The 22,795-nt window shown below is 47.9% G+C and overlaps 2 protein-coding genes across 2 annotated transcripts in view; both read right to left on the bottom strand.

Annotated features, from left to right (window-relative positions):
* Positions 1–354: 354 nt before the first annotated feature.
* On the bottom strand, positions 355–1,416 carry PNMA1 (paraneoplastic Ma antigen 1). The gene has a single exon (XM_006865542.1). It carries the CDS (start codon positions 1,414–1,416, stop codon positions 355–357), a length of 1,062 nt encoding a protein of 353 aa, XP_006865604.1.
* Positions 1,417–6,979: 5,563 nt separating this feature from the next.
* ELMSAN1 (ELM2 and Myb/SANT-like domain containing 1) overlaps positions 6,980–22,795 on the bottom strand; it is a 27,527-nt gene continuing 11,711 nt past the window's right edge. The window contains exons 3-11 of the mRNA XM_006865541.1: positions 17,211–17,556; positions 14,756–14,822; positions 14,261–14,403; positions 14,047–14,150; positions 13,626–13,701; positions 12,979–13,067; positions 10,972–11,121; positions 8,582–8,794; positions 6,980–7,180 (exon numbers count right to left, since the gene is read on the bottom strand). Of these exons, the coding sequence (XP_006865603.1) occupies positions 6,980–7,180; positions 8,582–8,794; positions 10,972–11,121; positions 12,979–13,067; positions 13,626–13,701; positions 14,047–14,150; positions 14,261–14,403; positions 14,756–14,822; positions 17,211–17,556 (1,389 nt within the window). The remainder of the gene's footprint in view (positions 7,181–8,581; positions 8,795–10,971; positions 11,122–12,978; positions 13,068–13,625; positions 13,702–14,046; positions 14,151–14,260; positions 14,404–14,755; positions 14,823–17,210; positions 17,557–22,795) is intronic.

Here is a 22,795-nt window from a genome sequence, read left to right as displayed (position 1 = left end):
ACATGCAATTTCTCACTTGAATGACCTCAATGGGAAGTGTCACAGATTCACTTATTTTGCACAACTGATGGCACGATGACAGCGCACACTGAGCACGTGTGTCCAAACCTTTACCCGGCATTTTTGCCTAGCGGGGCGCTATTGCATTGCAGCAACTCCCTGGGGCTCACTTGCACGATTTTAACAAATGTTACACGATTAAGTAGGTCTAACTCCCCCCGTCCCTCCCCTCCCCCCCAAAAAAACAGAACATGACTAAGTCTAATGGAGGATAAACCTAGACGACGGCACAGAGACAACGAAAGCAGCTGGGATCTAGCTCTGCACTAAGCGTCGCCCGCCGTCTCCGGAGGCTCAGAAGTGCCCCTCCAGACCCAACTGCAGGAGGGCGGCCTCGGCCTCCTCCTCCTCCTCCTTGGCCTCCTCCTCGCGGATCTGCACGAGCAACTGGAAGAGGTTCGGGGCCGGCCCCTCGGCAGCCCCGGTCAGCCACAGCTGCCTCCGGATGGCCCCGCTGTGGTTGGCGCCCGCGATGACCTGCTCCAGGCGCGCCTGGTTCACGTTATCTTTATCTATGGCCCCCTTCTCCACCACCTTCTGCAGCAGAGGCTCCAGGCGGATGACGTAAGCGGACAACTTTTCGCCCGGGTTCTGGTAGGTGTTCAGAAACCTGACCTGAGCATCCCTGGAGCTCTCCACGCTCCCGAACACCTGCTCCAGCGCCTTCAGGCACTCGGCAGAGGTGATGGCCGGGTTGTTGGTCTTGAGGATGCGAATGACATCCGCGGCGGGGCCTCTAAGACTCTCCACCAGCCGCCGCCTCTTTTCGAGGTCGGACACCTGCCACTCCTCCATGACCTCGTTAGTGTGCTCCAGCCAGTGATCAAAGGTCTCCTCCCCCGGCCCCGGAATGTCCCGGCCCGAGAACAGAGTCAGCTTCTTGTACCATATGGACTCGACAAGAGGCTGAATAACATTATCTAAAATATAGTTTAGCATCTCCGCTGGCATTTCGGGCCCTGGGGCCGGCGCGGGGTTCTGAAACCCAAGGACTCGTGCCACGTCCTGCACGGTCCACCCCTCTCTCGCTAGGAAGAGGTGCAACCGTTCTAAAAACTCAGCATCGGAAGTCGGAGGCTTAAAGACCACTTTCCAGACCCCTCCCTTGCCCGGCATCTCCCTGGGGATGGCGGCGTAATCGACAGCGCCTGTGAGCTCTAACAAGGCAGCTTTCGCATTCTCTTCCCTCCAGAACATTCTCCCGAGCACGCGATAGGGCACCTGGGGCATGGCGGCCCGCAGGGTCTCTTCGATTTCAGCCTCGTCACAATTTACTGGGATCCCCCAAACCAGCAGGGCTCTCTGGGAATTCACATCCATCCCCCGGCACCAGTCTTCCAACAGGGTCATCGCCATTTCCCCACCTATCAACTGGCGCCAATTCCACAAGTACGGATTCGGCAGTGGCTCACTCTGCCCTGCAACTCCGAACAATACCAGAGACTCCCTCGCCCCAAAAGCCCGAGGGAGGCAAGCTTCACGCAACCACAACGAACAAGTAACACCAGAATCCCGCTCTCACCCTTCCTCCCTGACTCCAAAGCACTCCCCTCAGTCCGTCTGCGCGTCCTCGGAGCGAAGCCTCGTGGATGTTCAGTCACGCAGCCGCCGCCATCTTGCGGCTCCGGTGGGATTCCGCGGCCTGAGGTCCGTCGCCTACGGGACAGGGAGTCGCGTTGCAGCACAGAAAACGTAGAGCGAGGGCGGGTCGCCGCGAAAGCCGGAGTCGCCGGAGTCGCCGGGCCGCCGGAGTGCAGTCGTGGGGCGTGGCCGCCTGCGCCTGCAGCCTAGGTCGACCGACGGACGATAGCTGCAGCTCCGGAAAGCGAACGAGAGTCAGCGGTCCGAGGCTGGCGAAGAGTGGCTGGTTTGCAGACGAAGATTTTAATGCTCGTGAAGAAAGAGACTGTCCCAAAGTTGTAGAGACGGTGGCGGCGGAATCAGTCCACGGGCAGCTTCTTCGAAGGCACGAGGACCCCCCTCTGGGCGACGAGGACACCCAAAGGCCGACGACAGAAGATCGAGGACGGAGAGAAGGGATGCAATACGGACAGGCGAAGCTGGAGACAAGGACCGGCCCCGGCGGCGTGCACGGGCTGCACGAGCTCTGGCGCAGCTAGGCAGCCGAGGCGTCCACCCTGCAGCGAGTCGAGGCGTTACTGCCGCAGTGAAGGGCGGGGCCAGACCCAGCCGGCGGCTTCCGGCTTGTTCCTCCCTCTTTCTCGGGCGTAGCCATGGCAACGGTGTCCCGGACGACGCGAAATCCGCGCGCTTCTGTGGTGGGCAGGGTCAGGTGGTTTGCCTAGGGGCCTGAGCTAGGTTGCCAGCAGTGATCTTTCCGATGGTTTATTTCCTTATTTTTCATATATATGCGTTTCTTTACAGTGAGAAAACAGAGCTAAGCACGTGTTTAAAAAAATAATCTAATGCTGGTGTGGATTTACGATTTTGTTGAAAATGTTTGTCATGGCCGACTCATCTACTCCGGTTACTCAATGCTGCTGCATGAGAAACTGCTCCAGGCACCTAAGTTTCCCTGTGCCACCCTACCGTAATTGGAAGTGTGCCATGTATGTTTTTGTGAGGCACTGAGCTTTAACTTTTTCATATCCAAGATATAAAAGACGTACCAGGGAGCTTCAGATTTTTGTGGAAAAATACCATTATTTTCAACTCCAGTTTTCTACAAACTTTTTTGAAGCTCTCTTCGTTGCCTTGTCATGGGCACAGTAGGCAGACAAAACAATACTTGTGTTTCAAAAACGTTCACTGTAATAATCCTTTGTAAGCAAAACAGGGCCTATTTACGCACGTCAATACCAGACGGTGGAAATCTCCTCCAAAAGAACACAGCATTCAATTCTGAAATTTTTAAACCTTATTTAATAAAAGGTTTAAAGATACAGAGGGACATTCAAAAGTAAATAAGTTACATAGGTACATTACAATCACATCAGCAAGATTTTCTTTAGTGTATTAATTTTTTTTTTTATAAAAAGCACACAAAAAATAAAATCTTCAGTCTGGTCTATCACAACTGTACAGCAAAAGAGGTAATATTTATATATATGTACACTATTTTAATATGTAACAGTCTTTTTAAAAAATGGTGCCACAGGCAGCAAACACAAAAGGCAGTGTCTGATGGTTTTTCTCAAAATAAAAGGAAATATACTTATTTATATGCTATTAAAATATTTGTACAATAATTACAGACTGTCAAGGCTGTTCCTGTGCTCTGTCCCCTCCAACAAGGTCTTCAACTTCGAGACAAACAAGGAAAGGGTGAAACAGCTGCAAATTGTTAGTTAGAGGCAAATATTAACACAGCAAAATGTAAGGAGGACATAGAATTGTTTTATAAAAATACATATACTTCCTGTAAACCTACAGAGTTTGGCTTGCCAGTCTGGTAATAAATACCAACCCAGAAGAGTAAGCCCCAGTGAACACATTTAAACAGCTGAGGCTTGAGGATGTATTATAGTCCTCCTTCATCTTAACATCTGGCACATGAAAGAGAGTTTAGGTCACTGAGGCAGTTAAATATAGGCAATCCCTTTCGACATAAGCAGCACACGACCTCTGTACCAGGAGAGGACCTCACTGAGCACAGTGGAAGGTGGGGACGCAGAAGGGGCGGGTGTGTACTTTAGCTGTGAGGGAGGCAGCTGAAGGCTTGGAGAACCGTGCAGACAGCACTATCTCCTCGGGTGGGAGACCATCTCTCAGAAATGGTCTGGAAAACAGGCACTACTAGGTTAGTTTCATGCCCTTAGCTGAGTGCAGATGGAGACTGGGAGATGGAAGTGGTTAAGTGTGAGGAGGACATAAAGCAAAAGACATCTGTGTTATTTAACTTCCAAAAGCAAAGAGCTCTGAATAAAGAAGAAAGCGATGAGCCTAATGTGTTCATCGGGAGAAAGCACCATTAAGGATTTACCTATGCCGGCTCCTATGGCAGTACCTACTTTAGTTGTAGGTCACTTGCCACAATTGCATCTGCCCTCTAAACATTTGAATTTTCACATTGCATTCTAGATATAAATCCATTCTGAAGCATAAGATAGTGAAACGTGTCTGGTGGGTAGGTTGCTGGAGGATTAATATAGACAGGTACCCTCCCTCTTGATTTTCCCCACCTACATTCGCCTGGTCTGGTCTCCGTCAATTTAGAAGAATCACTTTCTCATTTACAAAGATTTCCAAGTACAAGAAGCTATCACTGAATAGAAAGGTCGCACATGACTGAAGAAGTCTCTGTTACCGCACGTCCACACAGGGGCCTGAAATGAAATATGGTTTAAGTGGGGGGAGGAGGGGGAACACGACATACCTCTTGGGAAACATAAGTAGCACTTTGGGGCAAAGCTGTGAAGGCACTCATATTACACAAGTGATCTAAAAGAGACCTAAATTTGCTACCATCCTGCTTCTAGAAGGTATACCAGATTTCTGCAATTTTGGGACACTGAGTTTGTTGAAATTTATGAAGTCTTCAACCACTTAGGAGTTGAAGCTCAGGGTAATTGTCCAGGAGTCTGAAGAGTAATTTTGTTACTCCCATAGTTGGGGTCCTACAGAACCACATCAATGCATAAACAAACGCTGATGGTGCATAGTTGAAAAACAAAACTCCCTCCCATTCCTAGTTACAGAACATGATTATGCCTTAAGGCTATCTCAGGAGGGCAGGCAAGAAAACTTTTTGGCTCTTTCCTAACTTGTTGACTTGTTAGAACTACTTTTATACAACTGAAGTTGAGTAAGAAGATTAAAAAAATAACTCAGCCCTTCTATGGGACTAGCAAGTGAAGGGGCCTCCAGAACCTTCCAACTCTTTCAACTTTAGCTACTCCTTGCTAAATTCACCTTCATGCAGTTAAGACTCCAGACCTGATTATTAACAAAACTAGAATTCTGGCCTCCTGCCCATTCCCTCAGGTGATTTGAAAGTACAGTCAGAGAAGAGGCAGTAAACAAACACTGCCTTTGATCTGCTCTGCTCCTGGCTAGTCTTTGTGAGCCTTTTGGTAACAACCTCCACTCTTCCACCCTCTCAGTGCTACTAACATTCCTATGGGCGAGAGCCTGCAGAGCAAAGAGGTGGGGGACCTTCGCGCCTTGGGGAATAGGGTTGCCAAGAAGGTGCCTTGTCTGGGGATAAATGCACTTGGGCCTCTGAGAAGCAGAAGGCCCCTGGTCCCTGAGAGGATGTTTAAAAAATTAAATACTAAGAATAAATAAATAGCTCCCAAATGACATGAGTCAAGGAATGAAAGCTCCTTTCCAATTTAGTCCAAAGACCCACTCCTTCCAGGGAAGGATCCAGAAATCTCCAGCGTGTGGGGTTGGGGGTTAGGCTGTGGGCATCAGCACTGGGTGGGGCCAGGAAGCATTCCACTGAGCAGAGACAGAGGGAAATCTGTACCCAGGCATAAGCTGGGCTGCTGGGGATCCTCCCCTCCAGGCCTTTCCAGGACCTGCTCAAGGCTAAACCACCGCCTTAGCAGCAGCAGCAGCTAATCAAGGGCCAGAGGTATTTGGAAAAGAGGTGGGAAGCAGAAAGAGCTAGGTTGTTAAAAGCTCCCTCAAGCCTAGCCCTACACTCAGGCCTGCTTCTTCCAGTCTCTGTAGCTCCCCTACCTCCAGCAGGCAGAGAGCTGGGATGGGGCACTGGCTCCTTCCCCCTGGCAGGGCTGCTGGTAAGCAGAAAAGGGATAGGGACCTGTCCTTGGCTCTCTCCAGGAGGCCTCTCCTGTGAGGGGGAGGTGGCCTCTCTGAGGCCAGGGCCCCTGGCTTGGGTGTTGCTGTGCAGGGAAGACAGCCACAGGTTCCATCCCTCTCAGAGTCCTTTTACAGGGTTTAGCAGCCTCCCAGGTCCTCTGGGGAGGAGGATGACCACTGCACTAGGGTGAGCCTGTGCTGGGTTTTCCATGGTCATTTCCTGGACTCCAGATGGAAGGAGGAAGAGGAGGAGGAGGCCAAGAAGAAGGGAAGAAGCAGCAGAGGTCAGAGTGAGGGAGGCAGAGGTGGCAGCAGCCGGCACCCTCTGGAGGGGCAGCTGGGACTTTCACGAAAGCATGAGGACAACTTTCAGACAGACTGAATGCAGACAGAACTGGACCCTGATGCCTGTTAACACTGCTCCTGGGGCCTTTATAGACAAAAGAGCCATTTATTTGACTGTCTGATTGGTTTTTCAGAGGAAAGTCCATGTGATTCTCATCTCACACCCTCTTGAGGTTCCAAGGTGTCTCCCGGTCTTTCTGCAGGCTGGTGCAGGGGTAGGCAAGGGAGCCAGAGAGAGGGGGCCAGCCCCTCACTCTCCTGGCTGAACCTTCCTGGTCTCAGCCCTTCTCGCCAGCACCACTCTCCTCTCGCAGGGCCGGCTGGTGGGGGGAGGCTTCAGTGGGGACAGTGGCAGTGGCGGCAGTTGCAGCAGTTGCTGCGGCGGCAGCGGCGGCGGCCAGTGCCGCCTCTTTCTCCTTCTGTCTCAGAGCTGCTGCTTTCTTCTCCTGCTCTGCATGGCTCTTCATGTGGGCGCTGCGGCTCTTCACCTTGTAAAACACCCTGTAGCCAGGCAGGAGAGAGTCAAGTAAGAGGTGTGGGCCCCTCACCTCCCGGGAACCCCCAGATTATAGTGTGTGTGAGATAGATGGCAGCTCCCACAGGCCCTTCCTGACTTGTTCTGTGTCAACAGCCCACCCTCACCAGACACAGTCTAGGGAATGGATTCCTGATTCAGTGTCATCATCCCTGCCTTCTAAAAGCTGCCAAATGATGTCACTGCCCTAGAAACCCACTAAGCCAATTGCAAAACAAGATGAAACCTCTTACTTCTCACAAACACGACTTCTGCCCTGCCTCTACCTGCCTGTCAACCTGCTAGGCAGCCAGTGGAGAAGAGTCTGTCATCTTACCTGCCACATTTTTTACAAGGGAAAGTGTTTTCTTGATTCTGGGTCTTATTAAATGTCTCGGTTTTTTTCTTCTTCTCAGAAAACGGTAGTGCTCTTCGTGACTTCCCTGGCCCCTCTCGAGGCTTGTCTGAGGCCTGGCCACCAGCAGATCCAGGGGCATTGGACTCATGGCTCCGGAGAATGAGTATGTCATTGGCCTGGAGAGAATCAAAATAAGGACAGTTAATTGAGTGATCTGGTCAAGAGAGAATCCAGACTTCTGAAATCTCAGGGGAGAGGGGACCTTAAAAGACACACACTCCTGCTAAATCGTCATCTAGCAGCTACGGGAATCAAGCCTTCAGTGAGACGGAACGCACTGCATTCTTGACAATCCATTCCACCCCCAGCCAGCTCTGCCGCCTCAGCACAGCCATTTAGTGTGATGGTCCTAGATGCTATAGGATCTCTCAATGAGTCGGGAGCATGTGGTCATGTTGCCAGTCATTTATCCATTCATGCCTTCACTTCACAAGTGAAACTCAGATTTGTGTGATGTGCCAGATGGAATACAGAGGTGACAGGCAGGAGGAGGCCCTTGCTCTCAGAGAGCAGGCAGCGAAGCTTATGACAACACAGCATGGAAAATGCAGGAGAGAGCAGGGCCCACAGGTGCAGAACAGAGGAGAAGCTGCTGCATAGGGCACAGTGTGCAGATCATGGGTCCCGGGTTGGGGACGCCCCAGAGGTCTCACTCTCATAGGGGAGTGTCCACAGGGCCAGGGTCTTGGTGCAGGAACCCAGCCACGGCTCAGAAAGGAACACACAGTATGTGTTGACAGTTTACGGGTGGCTGCTTTCTGTATGCATACGTGTACTACACGAACTAAGAATGAAAGACTAATAATAGATCTACCCTGACAAGCAGGAGTTCTGGACAGTAGAGCTTGCTTCCTGGCCTGTGATGTGGTAGGTAGCAAGCTGCACTAGGGGTCAGAGGAACTGGGGTGATTGTGAGGAAATAATGAAATAAAGGCACTCTCTGTAGAGAACACGTGTGAGGCACCATGTTTGCTATTCCTTCTGTTCCGCTTCGGACACTCTCATCTAGAACGAAGCACTTTAAGGGAGCCCCACCCCTGTCTGGGAGTCCTGGTGTGGTGCTATAGGTTAATGCACCAGACTGCAAAGCCGTCTGAACTGGAAGCCCTATACAGGGTCGCTATGGGTCAGAACCAACTTGACGGCACTTAACCACCACCACCCCTGTCTGGGTTATAATGACGTCATGAAAAGCACTAGTGGGCTTTTACAAAGCTTCTTTTCTCTGAATTCAGATACAAAAAAATATATAATGTAAAAACTAATAGATCCTATAGTCAGACTGCCAGCTAGCTGTCTTAGGCCTTAGGCCTCAATGTTTTCATCTGTGAAATATGAATAATAATAGCAGCTACCACATAGGGTTGTTAAGCAGATTCAGTGAGTTACTAGAAAGTAGGCAGTGCATCTGCTGCTGGTTAGCAAGGCCTGCTCTGTCTTCCTCTCACACCCCTGGCCCAGCTCCAGCAGTGCTCCTGGCCCTGGACTTCCTGGGCAGGGGAGAGGGTCACACTTACCGACTCATTGGCCTGTAGTGTCTGTGTGGCTTTGACAGCTGCTGCCCGCCGGCTCCGCTCTCGCCCCTCTTCCTGCTCTCCCCTTTCATGGATCTCTGGCACCAATTCCTCCCCCTCCTTCCTGGTCTCCTTCACCTCCCTCTTGGGCTCCAGCCTCTCTTCACCTGGGGACTCTCTTCTGGAAGGAAGCCCCCTTGGGAACTTCTGGGAAGTCTATGGGAGAGACAAGAACGAGGGCGGTGAGTCTGGAGCTCAGGCACACTGTCTAACTGCACCAGCGTAGATCCGATGGCCAGGTGCTTGCTAGCCCTGCTCGCCTGGTCTGGTCCAGTCCAGCCTCCTGAGCAATGCCACAGCTGTCCAAGATTAGGCTACCTGGGACAGAAGATGGAGGCTTGAGCCCTGGGAGCCCTCAGAACAAGACTGAGGTGAGTCCACTTGAGGTGGAGTCAGGGGCAGAGGGAGCATGCTAGCTTCCATAAAGAGGCCACTCTCCTCAAGAGACATGCCCCTGACCTAACTTGGATGGCTAGTTGACCAGAACTCCACCCGAGGAAGACAAAGATGTTTGATACTGAGAACAAGTGCAAATTGCTACAATCTGACAAACTAGACTTGCCTGTGAAAGCAGTGACTGAACAGTCCAACCTGAAAAGGATTCTTCATATCAAGGAACAACCTTGTTTCCTCAGTGTACTGTGTTCATAGGGACAAGAATCTGGTAATGTAGTGGTTACGAATCAGGCTGTGAAGGTCAGCAGTTCGAAACTACCAGCTGTTCCACGGGAGAAAGATGAGGCTTTCTACTCCCATAATGATTTACAGCCACGGAAACCCTGGGGAGTCTGAACCGACTCCACGGCACATAACCACCACTGATCAAAAATGGGTAGCTCTAAAGGAAGTGGCTAGCACATAAGCTTTCATGAGTGTTCTCACTTGCAGAATGAGGGGGGTAAAGCAGAATCCTCACTGAATAGTTTCCCTCCTTCCCAAATGGATCTAGGGAAAGGGGATGGAGGACGATGGAGATAGGATTTTATGACCCAGTTGTGAGTAATTGTTAGCAGGATTGTGATGGTCACAACTGTGATTGTAGAAGATGTGTAACTAAAAAGGGCAAGCAGTCAATCTTTCATTTCAGGAACAGACGATCCCAGGACCATCAAGACGGAAGAGCACGAGTGGAGCAGGAGACCCCTACCTAGGAAAGCGGCACCAGCACAGACAGTGGTTGTGTACCTACCAGCAGGAGGCTGGCTGGAAGAATGTGCCCTTTGGATATTGAAATGAAAACATTTCTTTTGGTTTTGTTTTGGTATGTGTACATCAAATAGTTTTGCCTTGTTCATTTGTGAAATATAAGCTGTAAATGGGGAGCCACAGGGAGGAAGCCGGATAACTGTTGTTTGAGTGACGGGATTGCAATCACTGAGTTGAAACAAGGTGTATAGTTTGCTGAATGTAGAGCTAATGATCTTGTCTGTAAACCTTCACCCAATTCACAACAGAAAGTTAAAAAAAGAGAGAGATGTCCTTGGACAGGGTACTCTGGTGAAGCCAAGGGAAAAGCTTGAGCTCTAATTTCAAGCTATCTTTGCAACACTTTCTGTACCTCAATCCCCTCTCATCCACAAAACGGAACCTAAACTATACTCTGTCTGCAAGCAACATGTCAAACATGTAACCCCAAGATGATGTTGGGGTGATACGTGGACACAGAATTAAATAACGTGGTTTTTTTTTTCAATTCTCTTTCGGTCCTCCTGATTATATCAAGGATAAAATCTCTGGTTGGTCTTAATGTCTTTTATATTTCTCTAGGCTTGATCATCTTTTTCTTTAACAAAGATCAGGCTTCAGTATTACAGACTTGGCAGGTAATAGTATCCAGCCCGAATTTAATAACACTGTTTGGTTTTCACATAGATGTATATTTTACCAGTACCAGTTATGGCAAGTAACACTGGTTTATCTAATTATAATAGTGAAATAAAGCCTCCCTTGTATTTGAGTAAAAACTGAGTTGATGTAAAGAGAAATATTAAATAATATTGCAAATGGTATGTGGATAAAAGAGATACAGTAAATGGGGATACGTGATAGGATGCAGATGTGACGGGACTTCTGCAGGCAATGGCTGAGCTCAGAAACAGTGTGAGAGGTCTGTTAGGAGGCGACAGTAAGGTGATACAAATGCAAATACCGGGGAAATCCACCAGCGTTCCACATCTACAAGGCAGTATGTGGATGGGAACCCAGAGGTCCAGTGCTGGGAGTCATCATCTCCTTGGGGCTGTCAGGGACACTGCCTTCCTTCTTCTGCCCTCCACAGACTAGGTTCCTTCAGCCATGGCCCCATACCCAGCAGAGACTAGGAAGGGAGTCACCTTAATATCCACTTCAACATCTTCCTGGGCTGCCTTCTCGTCGCTTGTATCCACATCCCCGAAGGTTAGAGTCCCATTGCGACCGATTTTCACCTGCTTCTTGTAGGTGTAGTAGAACTCCACGCACTGCGCTACCGTCTTGGTCTGGATCTAGTTTGAAGTAAAAATTGTGATCAGAGCCCCCGGCTTGGCTCACCTATTTCAAGAGAATCCATTCTTTCCTGTGCCCCTTAGCCTCAGACCTAACCTCAGAATAAACACAGTGTGTCTCAGGAAATATAAACATTTCTCCAATTTCTGCTCTACAACAAGACAATGACCCACCACTGCCCATCTTTCTCCCACAGAGCAGCTGGTAGGTTCGATCTTTTGGTTAGTAATCAAGTGTTTAACCATTGAGTCACCAGGGTTCCAAAAAAGCTGTAAAGTATAACAATGAAATCATTGAGAAAACGTGAATTTGGAATGTATGTTAGATAATAGTATTGTTGTCAGTTGAAATGTCTTGGCTGGGATAATGGTACCGTGGTTGGTAGGAGGAGAGCTTTGTTCTTAGATGATATATACTGAAGTCTTCAGGGTCTCGTGTCATAATGTCTGTAAGTTACCTTCAATAATTAGCCAAAGAAGAATAGGTGTGTATGTGTATATGTGTAGGTATGTAGGTAGGTAAACAGACAGGAAGTTAGAGAAAGAGAGAAAGCAAAGTGACAATTATTAGCATTTGGTAAATTAAGGGTTAAATCGATGTCCAGTTTTTCTGTATATCTGACATTTTTCAAAATAAAAAACATTAAAGGCAAAAAAGTTTGAACACCATCCACATTCAAAGCCAATCCCAAGCTGGCAAAACAGATCCCTTCATCAGCCCAGGCAAATGATTTCATTCTTTTCAAAGAACAGTGATTGACAAGTGATTGTCTTCCTTCTAAGGAAGGAATGGGAAGAAAACTAAAAAGAAATCCTTGGAAAATCTGAAGAGGAAGGCAGGAGACCCAGGTCCTGCTCATAAATCTACCACTAACTGGTTGTGTGACCCTAGGTAAGTCACTCAACCTTTCTCTTTTCAGTGTTTTCACATGTAAACAATGAGTGGGGTGGCAGGAGATGTTCTCCAAGGGTCTGTGTCTGAGGAGAAAAGAAACATGTTTCATCTTACAGGAACCACCAAGCCACAGATTAATTAGATCCTGTTCTCTGTCATCATCTGATGACTGACTAATTGTCTGAATTTTTCGTGACAGCATAGGGGCGCCTCTGTGAATGTCACAGGCATACGGCCCAAACAGGAAACGGAATGGTACTGAAACATAGCAAATACTTTTAACAGGGCCCTTGTTGGAGAATTTATCAGCACTTTGCCCAACCCCTAGGGTCCTTTCTGACACAATCTACAATCCCAGGAGGAGAGCGTGCATTCTTGAAAGCCCTTTTCCCTCAGTGCCACATAACATAGGGAGAGGGCTGGAAAGATGCAATTCCCTTGGATTGGACAAGTATTCAGTTGTCCTAGAGTATGGGGAGAGGTGAGAAACTCAGGAGAACTAGACTTGGGCCTGCTCTACGTAATCAGACTGAGACATGGAAGGAAGCTATGGGTGGTGGGTCCAACAGGAAGTGGGCAAAGGTTCCCCAGTCAATTACACAGACACTTGCTGGAACTCGTCTCACTCAGCCTAGGCTGACCTCGCTGCCCACATGCTAATTGTTGCCTCTGCCGTGCTCCAGGCCCTTGGGGGAATGGCTCACCTTGGCCCCATCACCTTCCCTCCTGGCCTTCCCTGCCTATTTTAAATTAGATACCACAGGATCTGTGGCCCACTTGGGCATCCTTCTGACTCTTCCTCTGATCTGAGACTGTAGAGAAAGGTCACATCTCCCTCTGGTGGGAGGCGAAACTTAGAACCAATGCGGAGGAAAGCCTGCTTTTTTAAAAAGAGGGCTTGGTAAGTAATGGCAGGGCCCCAAAGTCCCCTCACTTGGCCCTGAGACAGAGCCCCAGCTCACCAGCTTCTGCACCAAGAAGAAATCCTTCTTGTAAATGGCAATGCCCTTGTTGAACAGCTTCCTTTCAGCCATCTTCCACTGGTCAGAGCCTGAGAGGCAAGAAGGCAGCCGGGATGAGAGGTGGCCAGGCTTCTGGGGGCAATGCTGACCATCATACAGATCACTAGGTCATCCTTCCATAGCCTCTTCAAGCATCTAGAGTTGGCCCCATGTCCTGCTTTTGCCACTTACCAACCATGTCACTTTGCCTCTGAGCCGCACGCTCCTGGCTTATGAAATGAGATCTAATAATAGAGAATACCTCACCAACTATGGCGAGGACTAAATGAGATAATCCATGTGAAGCCTTTGTCTGGCACAGATGAAATGTCCAGCGGCTGTTAGGGTTCTACAACTTAGTCAATGTCCCTCTGAAAGGACGGTGCCCAGAAGGGACCATGGTGCTCCAGCGGCCATCTCTGTTCCAGGTACCTCATGCTAATTTGGATGGGACTCCCTTCTTGGGTCTCCCCATCTGCCCACTTCCTTCATCCTCTCCTGGCTTTAGTGTGAGGTCCTCACTCTCTGTTGATCCACCATTCCCATTTCCTCAGCCCCACCAGGATCTGGAGACCCTGCACCCCAAGCCCACCCCCGGCCAGGCCCACCTGTGTAGTGATAAGTGGCCAGTGGGTGGTTGTGGGGCCTCAGGGGTTTCTTCAGTAACAGCTTATTTAGCGTTTCCTGCAGAAGTTGAGAACAAGGTCAGAGCCCCGGTGGGCTGAGCTTCTAGGCCATAGGCAAAATTCTGAGGGTCTGTGAGTTGGATGGGGACTACTTTTGACAAGAGGTCTGACTGGATGAGGAGGTAATGAAGGCGGGCCTGCTCCAGAGCAGGGTCTGAGTATGATGAAGAGGGAATATCAGACAGAAGGCCCCCGCTGTCTGAGAGTAAGGACCCTGATCGGGTGGAGCTCCTATAATCTTCCCCTGGGTCAGACCCTCCAGCCCTGCTTAAAACTAGCATGCCAGCAGGTCGCCTGCCAGCTACCCTGAGGGTCCCTCCCTCTTCTGGAGGCACCATCTCACCAGGATGTCCCCCCTGGACTCGTGCAGACAGTGCAGGGCCAGTTCCTGGTTGGTGCCAGCTCCAGGGAAAATGCTCGAACAGGCAGCTGTTAGCAGGTCTTCCACTGGATTCACAGCAGCCATTGGGCAAAAGAAAAGGAAATCACTCAGCACTGGGCTGGGCCTTCGGACAAACAGCTGCCTTTAGCTTGTGTGCCCTGGTGCCCCTCCTCACCTTGCCTCTGCTTCTCCCAGCTACTCTCTAGGTTTTCCCATGGCTGCCACACCAAGTCAGCTTTGTGAGGGTCTGCAGCTGCCAGGGAGCGGTCCCTCAGCGAGGGGATTTCCGCTTGGAAACGGGAGCCCACGTTGATCCGCCTGCAGGGGTGCAGAGGACAGGAAGTGAGTCTTCACCTTGTGGGGAGGGGAGGCATGCCTCTGTCCCGCAGGGAAGGGAAAGGATCCAGGGTTATCCAATAGAAGCAGTAAGATAAGGGAATTTGGCTCCTGGGAAGACAATCTGTCATGTGCTACCTGGGGTCAGAGGCTGGAAAGGGGAGAAACAGTTTGAGTCACAGACAGGGAAAGTCTCTTACCCACGGTAGATTGGAGAAGCCCAGCTCAGCCCTCTGGGGACCCACAGAGCCCTCCTCTTGCTCTCATGGCCTGCATGCATGCACTGGACCCCCCTGGGCCACCCTCACACCATGGCCAGGAGGACTGCACTTACGGTTCTATGCTGACTGGAGTGGCTTCCCCCATCACAGAGAGGACTGGGGGGGTGACTTCAGCACTGTCTATGGGACAAAAAGCAAGTCAGTAAGTGGCACCCTTGTCTTTCAGCAAAGTATCCCACCCTAAGCTGTGGAAGCATGTGCGGGAGAGTTGCATGGTGACTCACAGAGGGCCACCATGTTAGACAGCAGGCACTGGCGTCCTGCCCTGCAGCCTATGCCTGCTCGGTTCCATGAGGTAGCACCAGACTCAGTATTTGGGTGGCTCAGTTTTCTTATCAGCAAAAAGGGACTATTAGTATCTACCCCCTAGGGTCGGTTGTGAGAACAGAATAATATTGTACCAAACCTGGTACTTAATAAATACTAGCTGTTATTGTTACTACTATTACCGATAACAGTAATATTATTAATCCCATGGCCCTGGTCACAGCAGCTTCCATACCATAGGACTGACTCCACCGTAAACCATGGCTACTCCAGAAAGAGGTGCAAACTTTGGGCAGTGCAAGGGACCACTGCTGCATAACCACCTCCTCACTTCCTTTCTGCCTAAGCTTCTCCCGAACTAATTTCTTTAATGCTCCACAGGATCAAGACACTCCCTTGCTCCACATGCATTAAAAACAAAACAAAAAAACAACCGCAGCTAAATTTCCCACTGCAACGTGTGATAAAACCCAAAACCACCAGTGCAGCATTCAAGGCCCCAAACCTGCACCCCCAGGTCTCCCTTCCTTTTCTGTCTCCCACCACCCCCTGACCAGAGCTCTCATTCCTGCTTACCTCATAGCTCCTCCCTCTCCCAGTAGGCCAACTTCCATGCCCTTGCATTTCCTCTGCCTCTCATGTCCTCCCGCCTCCGCCCACGCCCACCAGAGTTCAAACCCAGCTCTAGCCCCACCTCCTCCGGAATCCCTTCACCACCACCCATAAGGCAAAAGGCCTCTGCTGACTTTGGCTACATATTGGCCTCACTCACTGACTGCCAATCACACACTGCCCAGATCCTGTCTGACAAATTTCCACATGGGTTCCTAATGACCCTGCACTCTCATTAGGACAGATCATGGTCTCCCATACATTTTCAGGGCCCTCACAGGGTTAGTGCAAAGCTTTACATTTTTACAAGTGTTTGTAAATACTTGTGGGCAGACTGGCCTCTTCTTTGCTGCCAGTCTAGACTCTACAATGACTTCTTCCTGCACGACCCAGGCAGCCAGGGTAGCTTTGAGTGGAAGTGAGAAGGCCGGGAGAGCCCAGGCCCACTTGCCCTGGGCAAATCATTTTCATCCACAGACACCAGGGGGCACCAAAGAACTATGCCATAGGTGAGATCAGGGTCACAGGTTAATCTGGCTCACTTACCTTCTGATAGTGTTTGTCGTTACTCCCACTTAATCCTGTCTACCATCCTAAAAGATGGGATTATCTCATTTTTTTCAGAGGAAATGGATCCCTCTGTGGAGTAGGCAACATTTCTCAACAGCACACCACCCAGGCCAGCCTAACCTTTCCAAAATGGCTGTCCTGGGCCAAAATGACTGTTCAAGAGACTCGATGGAATCTGTCGTACAGTATTAAGAGCAAATGTGACTCGCCAGACATTTAGGCTAAATTATTTGTGTATGCTAATACACCTGATAGTCAACACAATTGATTGCACTAGGTTGGTAGTCACCACAATTCACTATGTATATTAGCATATTGTTGTTGTTGTTAAGTACCATTAAGTTGATTCTGACCATAAGAACCCTGTATAGCATTTCCAAGGAGCAGCTGGTAAGCTCACTGAACCACCAACTTTGCAGTTCAAACGACTTTGCAATCTGACGCATTAGCCCACAGTGCTACACCAGGACTCTACTGTGCACATATTAATGCATCAGATACTCACGAAAATTCATTGCATGAGGTTGCACATAGTAAACTGGGATGAGTATTTGCACATCCAAAGATGGTTGGCAATTTCCTATGGTTCAAGCAAATACTAATACCCTCATTATAATAACGAGAAAAACAAAAACAAAAATCCTGAGGTCCAGAAGGGTTTAAATGACTTGCAAAAGAGATATAATAGTAAGTAGGAGGCCTGGTTTTTTAACCCAAACAGTTGGCCTAACCCACCCTGTGTGCTTGAACCAGCACAACCCTTTTTCCCTCCTAGACAGAGTAGGAGCCCTGGTGTGGCGCTGTGGAATAATGCAATGCACTGGACTGCAAGGTCAGTGGCTCAAATTCCAGCTGCTCCTCGGAAACCCTATACAGCGTCGCTATGAGTCATAACCAACTGGAAGGCACGTAACAACAAGAGAGAGTAGACATCCTTCTCCAGAACACAGCATTCCAGCCCAACCCTAGCAGCCCCATCCACTGGGTCTGTCTCCTCCCTGCTCACACTCCTCTTTCTCAAGTTCCCAACCCTCTTGGCCATTAAGGGAGTCAACTCACTAGACCGGAGCAGGGTACGATGGGCACTCTTTGGCGTGATGGGAGGAGGGGCTGGGATGGTGCTAGTTGACATGATGGCATTGAAGTAGAGTCCAGAGCCTTCCCGCACGGGGCTGAGGATCGGGGGTGGTGTGTATGGAGGCAGCTCAAAGCTCCGCTCAGAGGGGTGGTCGGCCAGGCGGACAGGAGAGCGCAGGTGGCTCTGGTATGGGGTGATGTTGGAGTAGACAGGTGGGGCAATGAAAGTGCCTGCCTTGGTGGGGATGATCAGAGGCTCAGGTCGAGGCCGTTGTTTCGGCTTCCGCACTGACGGCTCCCCCTCCACCTTGACATTCATGTCCTCAGCCTGGAGAAGGAAACAGAACAAAGATGGCTTAACCTCCTACGTCCTGGAAAAAGTGACGTCTCGACCACTGCTTGCTAGTTTCACTTTTGGAACTTGATCTGCTCTCCACACCCATCAAAGCCATCTTGAATAAGGAAGTATGTGCAAAGGCCTGTCTGTCTCCTCTTGGTAGGGGAGAAACCTGAATGGCAAAGTGGCTAAGTGCCACACTCCTAACGGGAAGGTTGGTGGTTCAAACCTACCAGCTGCTCCTCAAGGAAACGATGTGGCAGTCTGCTTCTGTATAGACTGACCCTGGGAACCTATGGGGCGGAGCTAGTCTGTTCCATGTTGCTGCTGTGTGCTGTTGATCATGCTCCAATGTATAGGGTTTCCGAGGCTGTAAAGCTTAACGGGAGCAGAAAACTCATCTGTCTCCCTTGGAGTGGCTGGTGGATTTGAATTGCTGAACTTGCAGTTAGCAATCCAATATATAACTCACTATGCCACAGGGCTCAGTCTGTCCCTTGGGTCACTATGAAGCAGAACTGACGAATCAGCACTGTTTTTTTTATTTTTGTTTATATTTGTTTGTTTAGGGCAGGGGCTGGCAAACTTCTGAAAAGAGACAGTAAATATTTTCAGCTTTGTGGTCTCTGTTGCATGTTCTTTTAAAACCTATTTTAAATACGTGCTGTAGTTGTTAAGTGACGTCAAGTCAGTTCCAACTCATAGTGACCCTATATAGAGTTTCCAAGAAGTGGCTGGTGAGTTTGAACAGCTGACCTGGTGGTTCAAACCGATCCTGCGGCCTAGTACTTATCCTACAGCACCACATGTAAAAATCATTCTTAGCACTTGGGACTGGGCCTATAGGCCACAATTCCCAATGCCTGCAGTAAAGTATGCTCTAGGGACAATAGTGTACAGTAGCTAAAGCCCAGTCTCTGAAACTGGACTGCTTACATTTAAATTCACCTCCTTTACTACCACTTTAATTACTTAGCCTTTCTGTGTGTATCATGATTTTTAACATGGGAATAATAAGTGACTACTTAATGGGCTGGTCCCTGGGTGGTACAAATGGTTTGCACTTGACTATAGATTGAAGGATTGGTGGTTCAAACCCTGGAAGGGGCATGAAGAAAAGCCTGCGTCTTTTCTTTATAGACGCATATAAGGATCACAGCCCAGAAAGCCTGTGGGGCTCAGTTCTACTCTGTAACAGACAGGACTGCTGTGAGTCGGAATCATCTTGGCAGCAACAGGTTTATCTTTTCACACAGACACTATGAGTTGGAACCAACTCAACAGCATTTAACAATAGCAATGGGGTAGTTGTGAGAACACAATGAATTACTACCTGGGAATCACTGGAACAGAACTTGGTCATTGGATTAAGCAATAAATATTGGTTGTTATCACTACTTAAACTCCAGACTCTGACTAGGTGGGAGCCCTTCCCATGTGCCAAAACCTGAGCTGGGCATAGGACAACAAAAGGAACAGATAGGGGCTAGCCCACTCATGTTGTCAAAAGTTAGCCCCATGCCTGCACTTCTGCTGGCATGTTTCATGGGCCTCCATACATAATGGGAGGCCGGGACATAAGGGCATAGAAGGTTTCCATTACTCTCAAGAGAGTCCTAGAAGGGGAGCAGCATCCAGGTTATCTCTGGGTGCACAGTCTGCCAATGGGTGAGGTCGGCAACATTGACTGAGTGGGCCTGGGAATAGGCTCTCTCCATCCCTCAGGCTCCAATTCCCACAAGACCTTCCAAAAGGGCCCCAACTCCCATGAGGCCTTTGTCATGTCCCCTACCCATCTGTGTTCTATCTTACCTTCTATAGACTAGAAGAAATGAAATGGTTCATTCTAGAGCCCTTAGGAGGACAGTAGAATCACACAGAATAAATGCTGTGTATCCAAAGCTCCCTAAACTCGCTAGCAAGAAATCCAAGATAGACTCAGCTAGTTGTAATGATCTGCATTTTTGTAATAAGGGAAATGGATAAAAATGATTTTCGAATATTTGATGATATTAAGAAATTATTAATTTCTTGGGTGTGATTATGGTATTATATTTTATTTTAAAAAGAGTCATTATGTATGTACTTCAAACACAAATTGAAGTATTTATGGATGAAATGCTACACTGTTTGTGATTTCTTTAAAACCTCCAGTGGAGGTCAGGATGCATGCAACAAGACTGGCCATATTTTGTTAACTCTTGATAGGTAAATACTGGAGGGCTCATTTACTGTCCGCTCTACTTCTGTGCATGATAGAAAAGGTCTATAATACAAAAATAAATAACAATTAAATAAGAAGAACATGGTCAGCATTTCTCAAGCTGGGGGAACTGAAGAAAAAATTCAAGCCTCAACTTTCGTTACTGAAAGATTCTCTGGGCAAATTATTGAATGATGCAGAAAGCATCAAGAGAAGATGGAAGGAATACACAGAGTTATTATACGAAAATGAAATGGTTAATGTTCAACCATTTCAAGAGGTACCATTATGATCAAGAGCCAATGATACTTAGGGAGGAAGTCCAAAGTGCACTGAAGGAATTAGCAAAGAACAAGGCACCAGGAATTGATGGAATAAAAATTGAAATCTTTCAAGAAAGTGAGGTGGCACAGGAGGCACTCACTCATCTCTGCCAAGAAATTTGGAAGACAACTATCTGGCTGACTGATTGGAAGAGATCCATATTTGTGCCCATTCCAAAGAGAGGTGACCCAACGGAATGCGGAAATCATCAGACAATCTCTTTGATATCACAAGCAAGTAAGTTTTGCTAAAGGTAATACAGAAACGGCTACAATCATACATTGACAGAGAACTTCCAGAGGTTCAAGCCAGATTCAGAACAGGCCATGAAACAAGAGATATCATTGCTGATGTCTGATGGACCTTGGCTGAAAGCAGAGAATGTCAGAAAGATGTTTACCTACGCTTTACTGACTATGCAAAGGCTTTCGATTGTGTGGATCATGACAAGCTATAGACAACATTGCGAAGTATGAGTATTCCAGAACACTTAATTGTACTTCTGAGGAATCTGTACCTGCACCAAAAAGCAGTTGTTCGAACAGAGCATGGGAACACTGAATGTTTTACAATTGGGATAGGTGTGTGACAAGGTTGTACTCTTTCACCATACTTATTCAAACTGTATGCTGAACAAATAATCCGAGAAGCTGGGTTATAAAAAGAAAAACGTGGCATCAGGATTAGAGAAAGACTCATTAACAGCCTGTGATATGCCGATGATACAACCTTGCTTGCTGAAAGTGAAGAGGACTTAAAACATTTACTGATGAAGATCAAAGAGCACAGCCTTCAGCATGGATTACATCTCAATGTCAAGAAAACAAAAATCCTCACCACTGGACCAGTAAACAACATTCTTATCAATGGAGAAAAGGTTGAAGTTGTCAAGGACTTCATTCTTGGATCAACTATCAACACTCGCGGAAGCAACAGTCAAGAGATCAGATGACATGTTGCATTAGGCCAATCTGCTGCACAGGAACTTTTTAAAGTGTCGAAGAGCAAAGACGTCAGCTTGAGGACTAGGTTGCACCTGACCCAAGCCATGGTATTTTGAATAACCTCATATGGATGTGAAAGCTGGACAGTGAATAAGGAAGATCGTAGAAGAACTGATGCCTTTGAATTGTGGTGTTGGAGGAGAACACTAAAAGTGCCATGGGCTGCCAAAAGAACCAATAGATCTGTTTTGGAAGAAGTGCAGCCAGAGTGCTCCTTAGAGGCCAAGATGGCTAAACTTCGTCTCTCATACTTTGGACATATTGTCAGGAGGGAACAGTCGCTGGAGAAGAATATCATGCTTGGTAAGATGGAGGGTCAGAGAAAAAGAGGAAGACCCCTAACGAGATGGATTGGCCAGGTGGCAGCATTGATGGACTCAAGTTTGGTAGTGAGGTTGGCCCAGGATCGGACATTGTTTCGTTCTGCTGTGCATGGGGTCGCTATGAGTCGGTTCCGACTCGATGGCACCTGATAACAACAACAAACCTCCCTACGGAAGTTGGTCCATCATTCATCTGTCAATTTAGCATATTGTGGTGGCTTGCAAGTTCCTGTGATGCTGGAAGCAACACCGCTGGTATTTTAAATTCCAGCAGGGTCACCCATGGTGGTTTCAGCAGAGCTTCCCAACTAAGACAGACTAAGAAGGACAGGCAGACTACTTCTGAATGTCTAGGCACTGAAAACTTTTATGAACAGCAGTGGAACACACTCAGATAAAGTGCCGGAAAATGAAAACATTAAGAACAGCACCAGAATATTGCTCAATGCAACTAGGGAAGAGCTGATTCCTCAAAGTAGATTTGACAAAGATGATGGATGGGAATGGAGTAAAGCTTTCGGGACCTTCATTTACTGATGGGGCACAACTTAAAATAAAGAGAAATATCCATTAATAATCGTAGCATGGAATGTATGAAGTATGAATCTAGAAAAACTGGAAATTGTCAAAATGAAATGAACACATAAAGATCAATATCAAAAGCATTAGAGAGCTGAAATGGATAGGTACTGGCCATTTTGAATCATATGGTATACTAATGCTGGGAATGGCAATCCATCATCAAAAAGAACATTCAAGATCCAACTTGAAACATAACACTCTGTTATAGGATAACATCCATACACTTACATGGAAGACCAGCTACTACCACTATATTCAAATTTATGTATCAACCATTAAAGTCAGTGAAACTGACCAAACATCTTGAGTGAAATTGATCTCACATGCAATCAAGATGTGTTGCTTATTACTGGTTATTGAAATGCAAAGGTTCAAACAAAGATCAGTAGCTGGAAAACATGGCCTTAGTGATAGAAATACGGACCTCACCAGATTAAATACACAGAAATCAAATTGACCACACTGTGGAAAGAGAAGGTAGAAAAGCTCCATATCAAAATAAGACCAGGGGCAAATTGGAACAAAGTACCAATTTCTCATATGCAAATTCAGGCTACAGGTGAAGAAAATTAAAACAAGTCCACAAGAGTCAAAATATGACCCTGAATAAGTTCAATCAGAATTTAGAGAGCAACTTAAGAACAGATTTAATGCATTAAACACTAATGACCAAAGACCAGATGTGGGATGACATCAAGAACATCATATAGGAAGAAAGCAAAAGGTCACTAAAAAAGACAGGAAGAAACTAAAGACTAAAATGGATGTCAGAAGAAACTCTGAAACTTGCTCTC

Source organism: Chrysochloris asiatica, unplaced genomic scaffold (genome assembly GCF_000296735.1).
Source record: "Chrysochloris asiatica unplaced genomic scaffold, ChrAsi1.0 scaffold00079, whole genome shotgun sequence".
Taxonomy (NCBI): domain Eukaryota; kingdom Metazoa; phylum Chordata; class Mammalia; order Afrosoricida; family Chrysochloridae; genus Chrysochloris; species Chrysochloris asiatica.
This window is presented reverse-complemented; position numbering and strand designations above follow the sequence as displayed.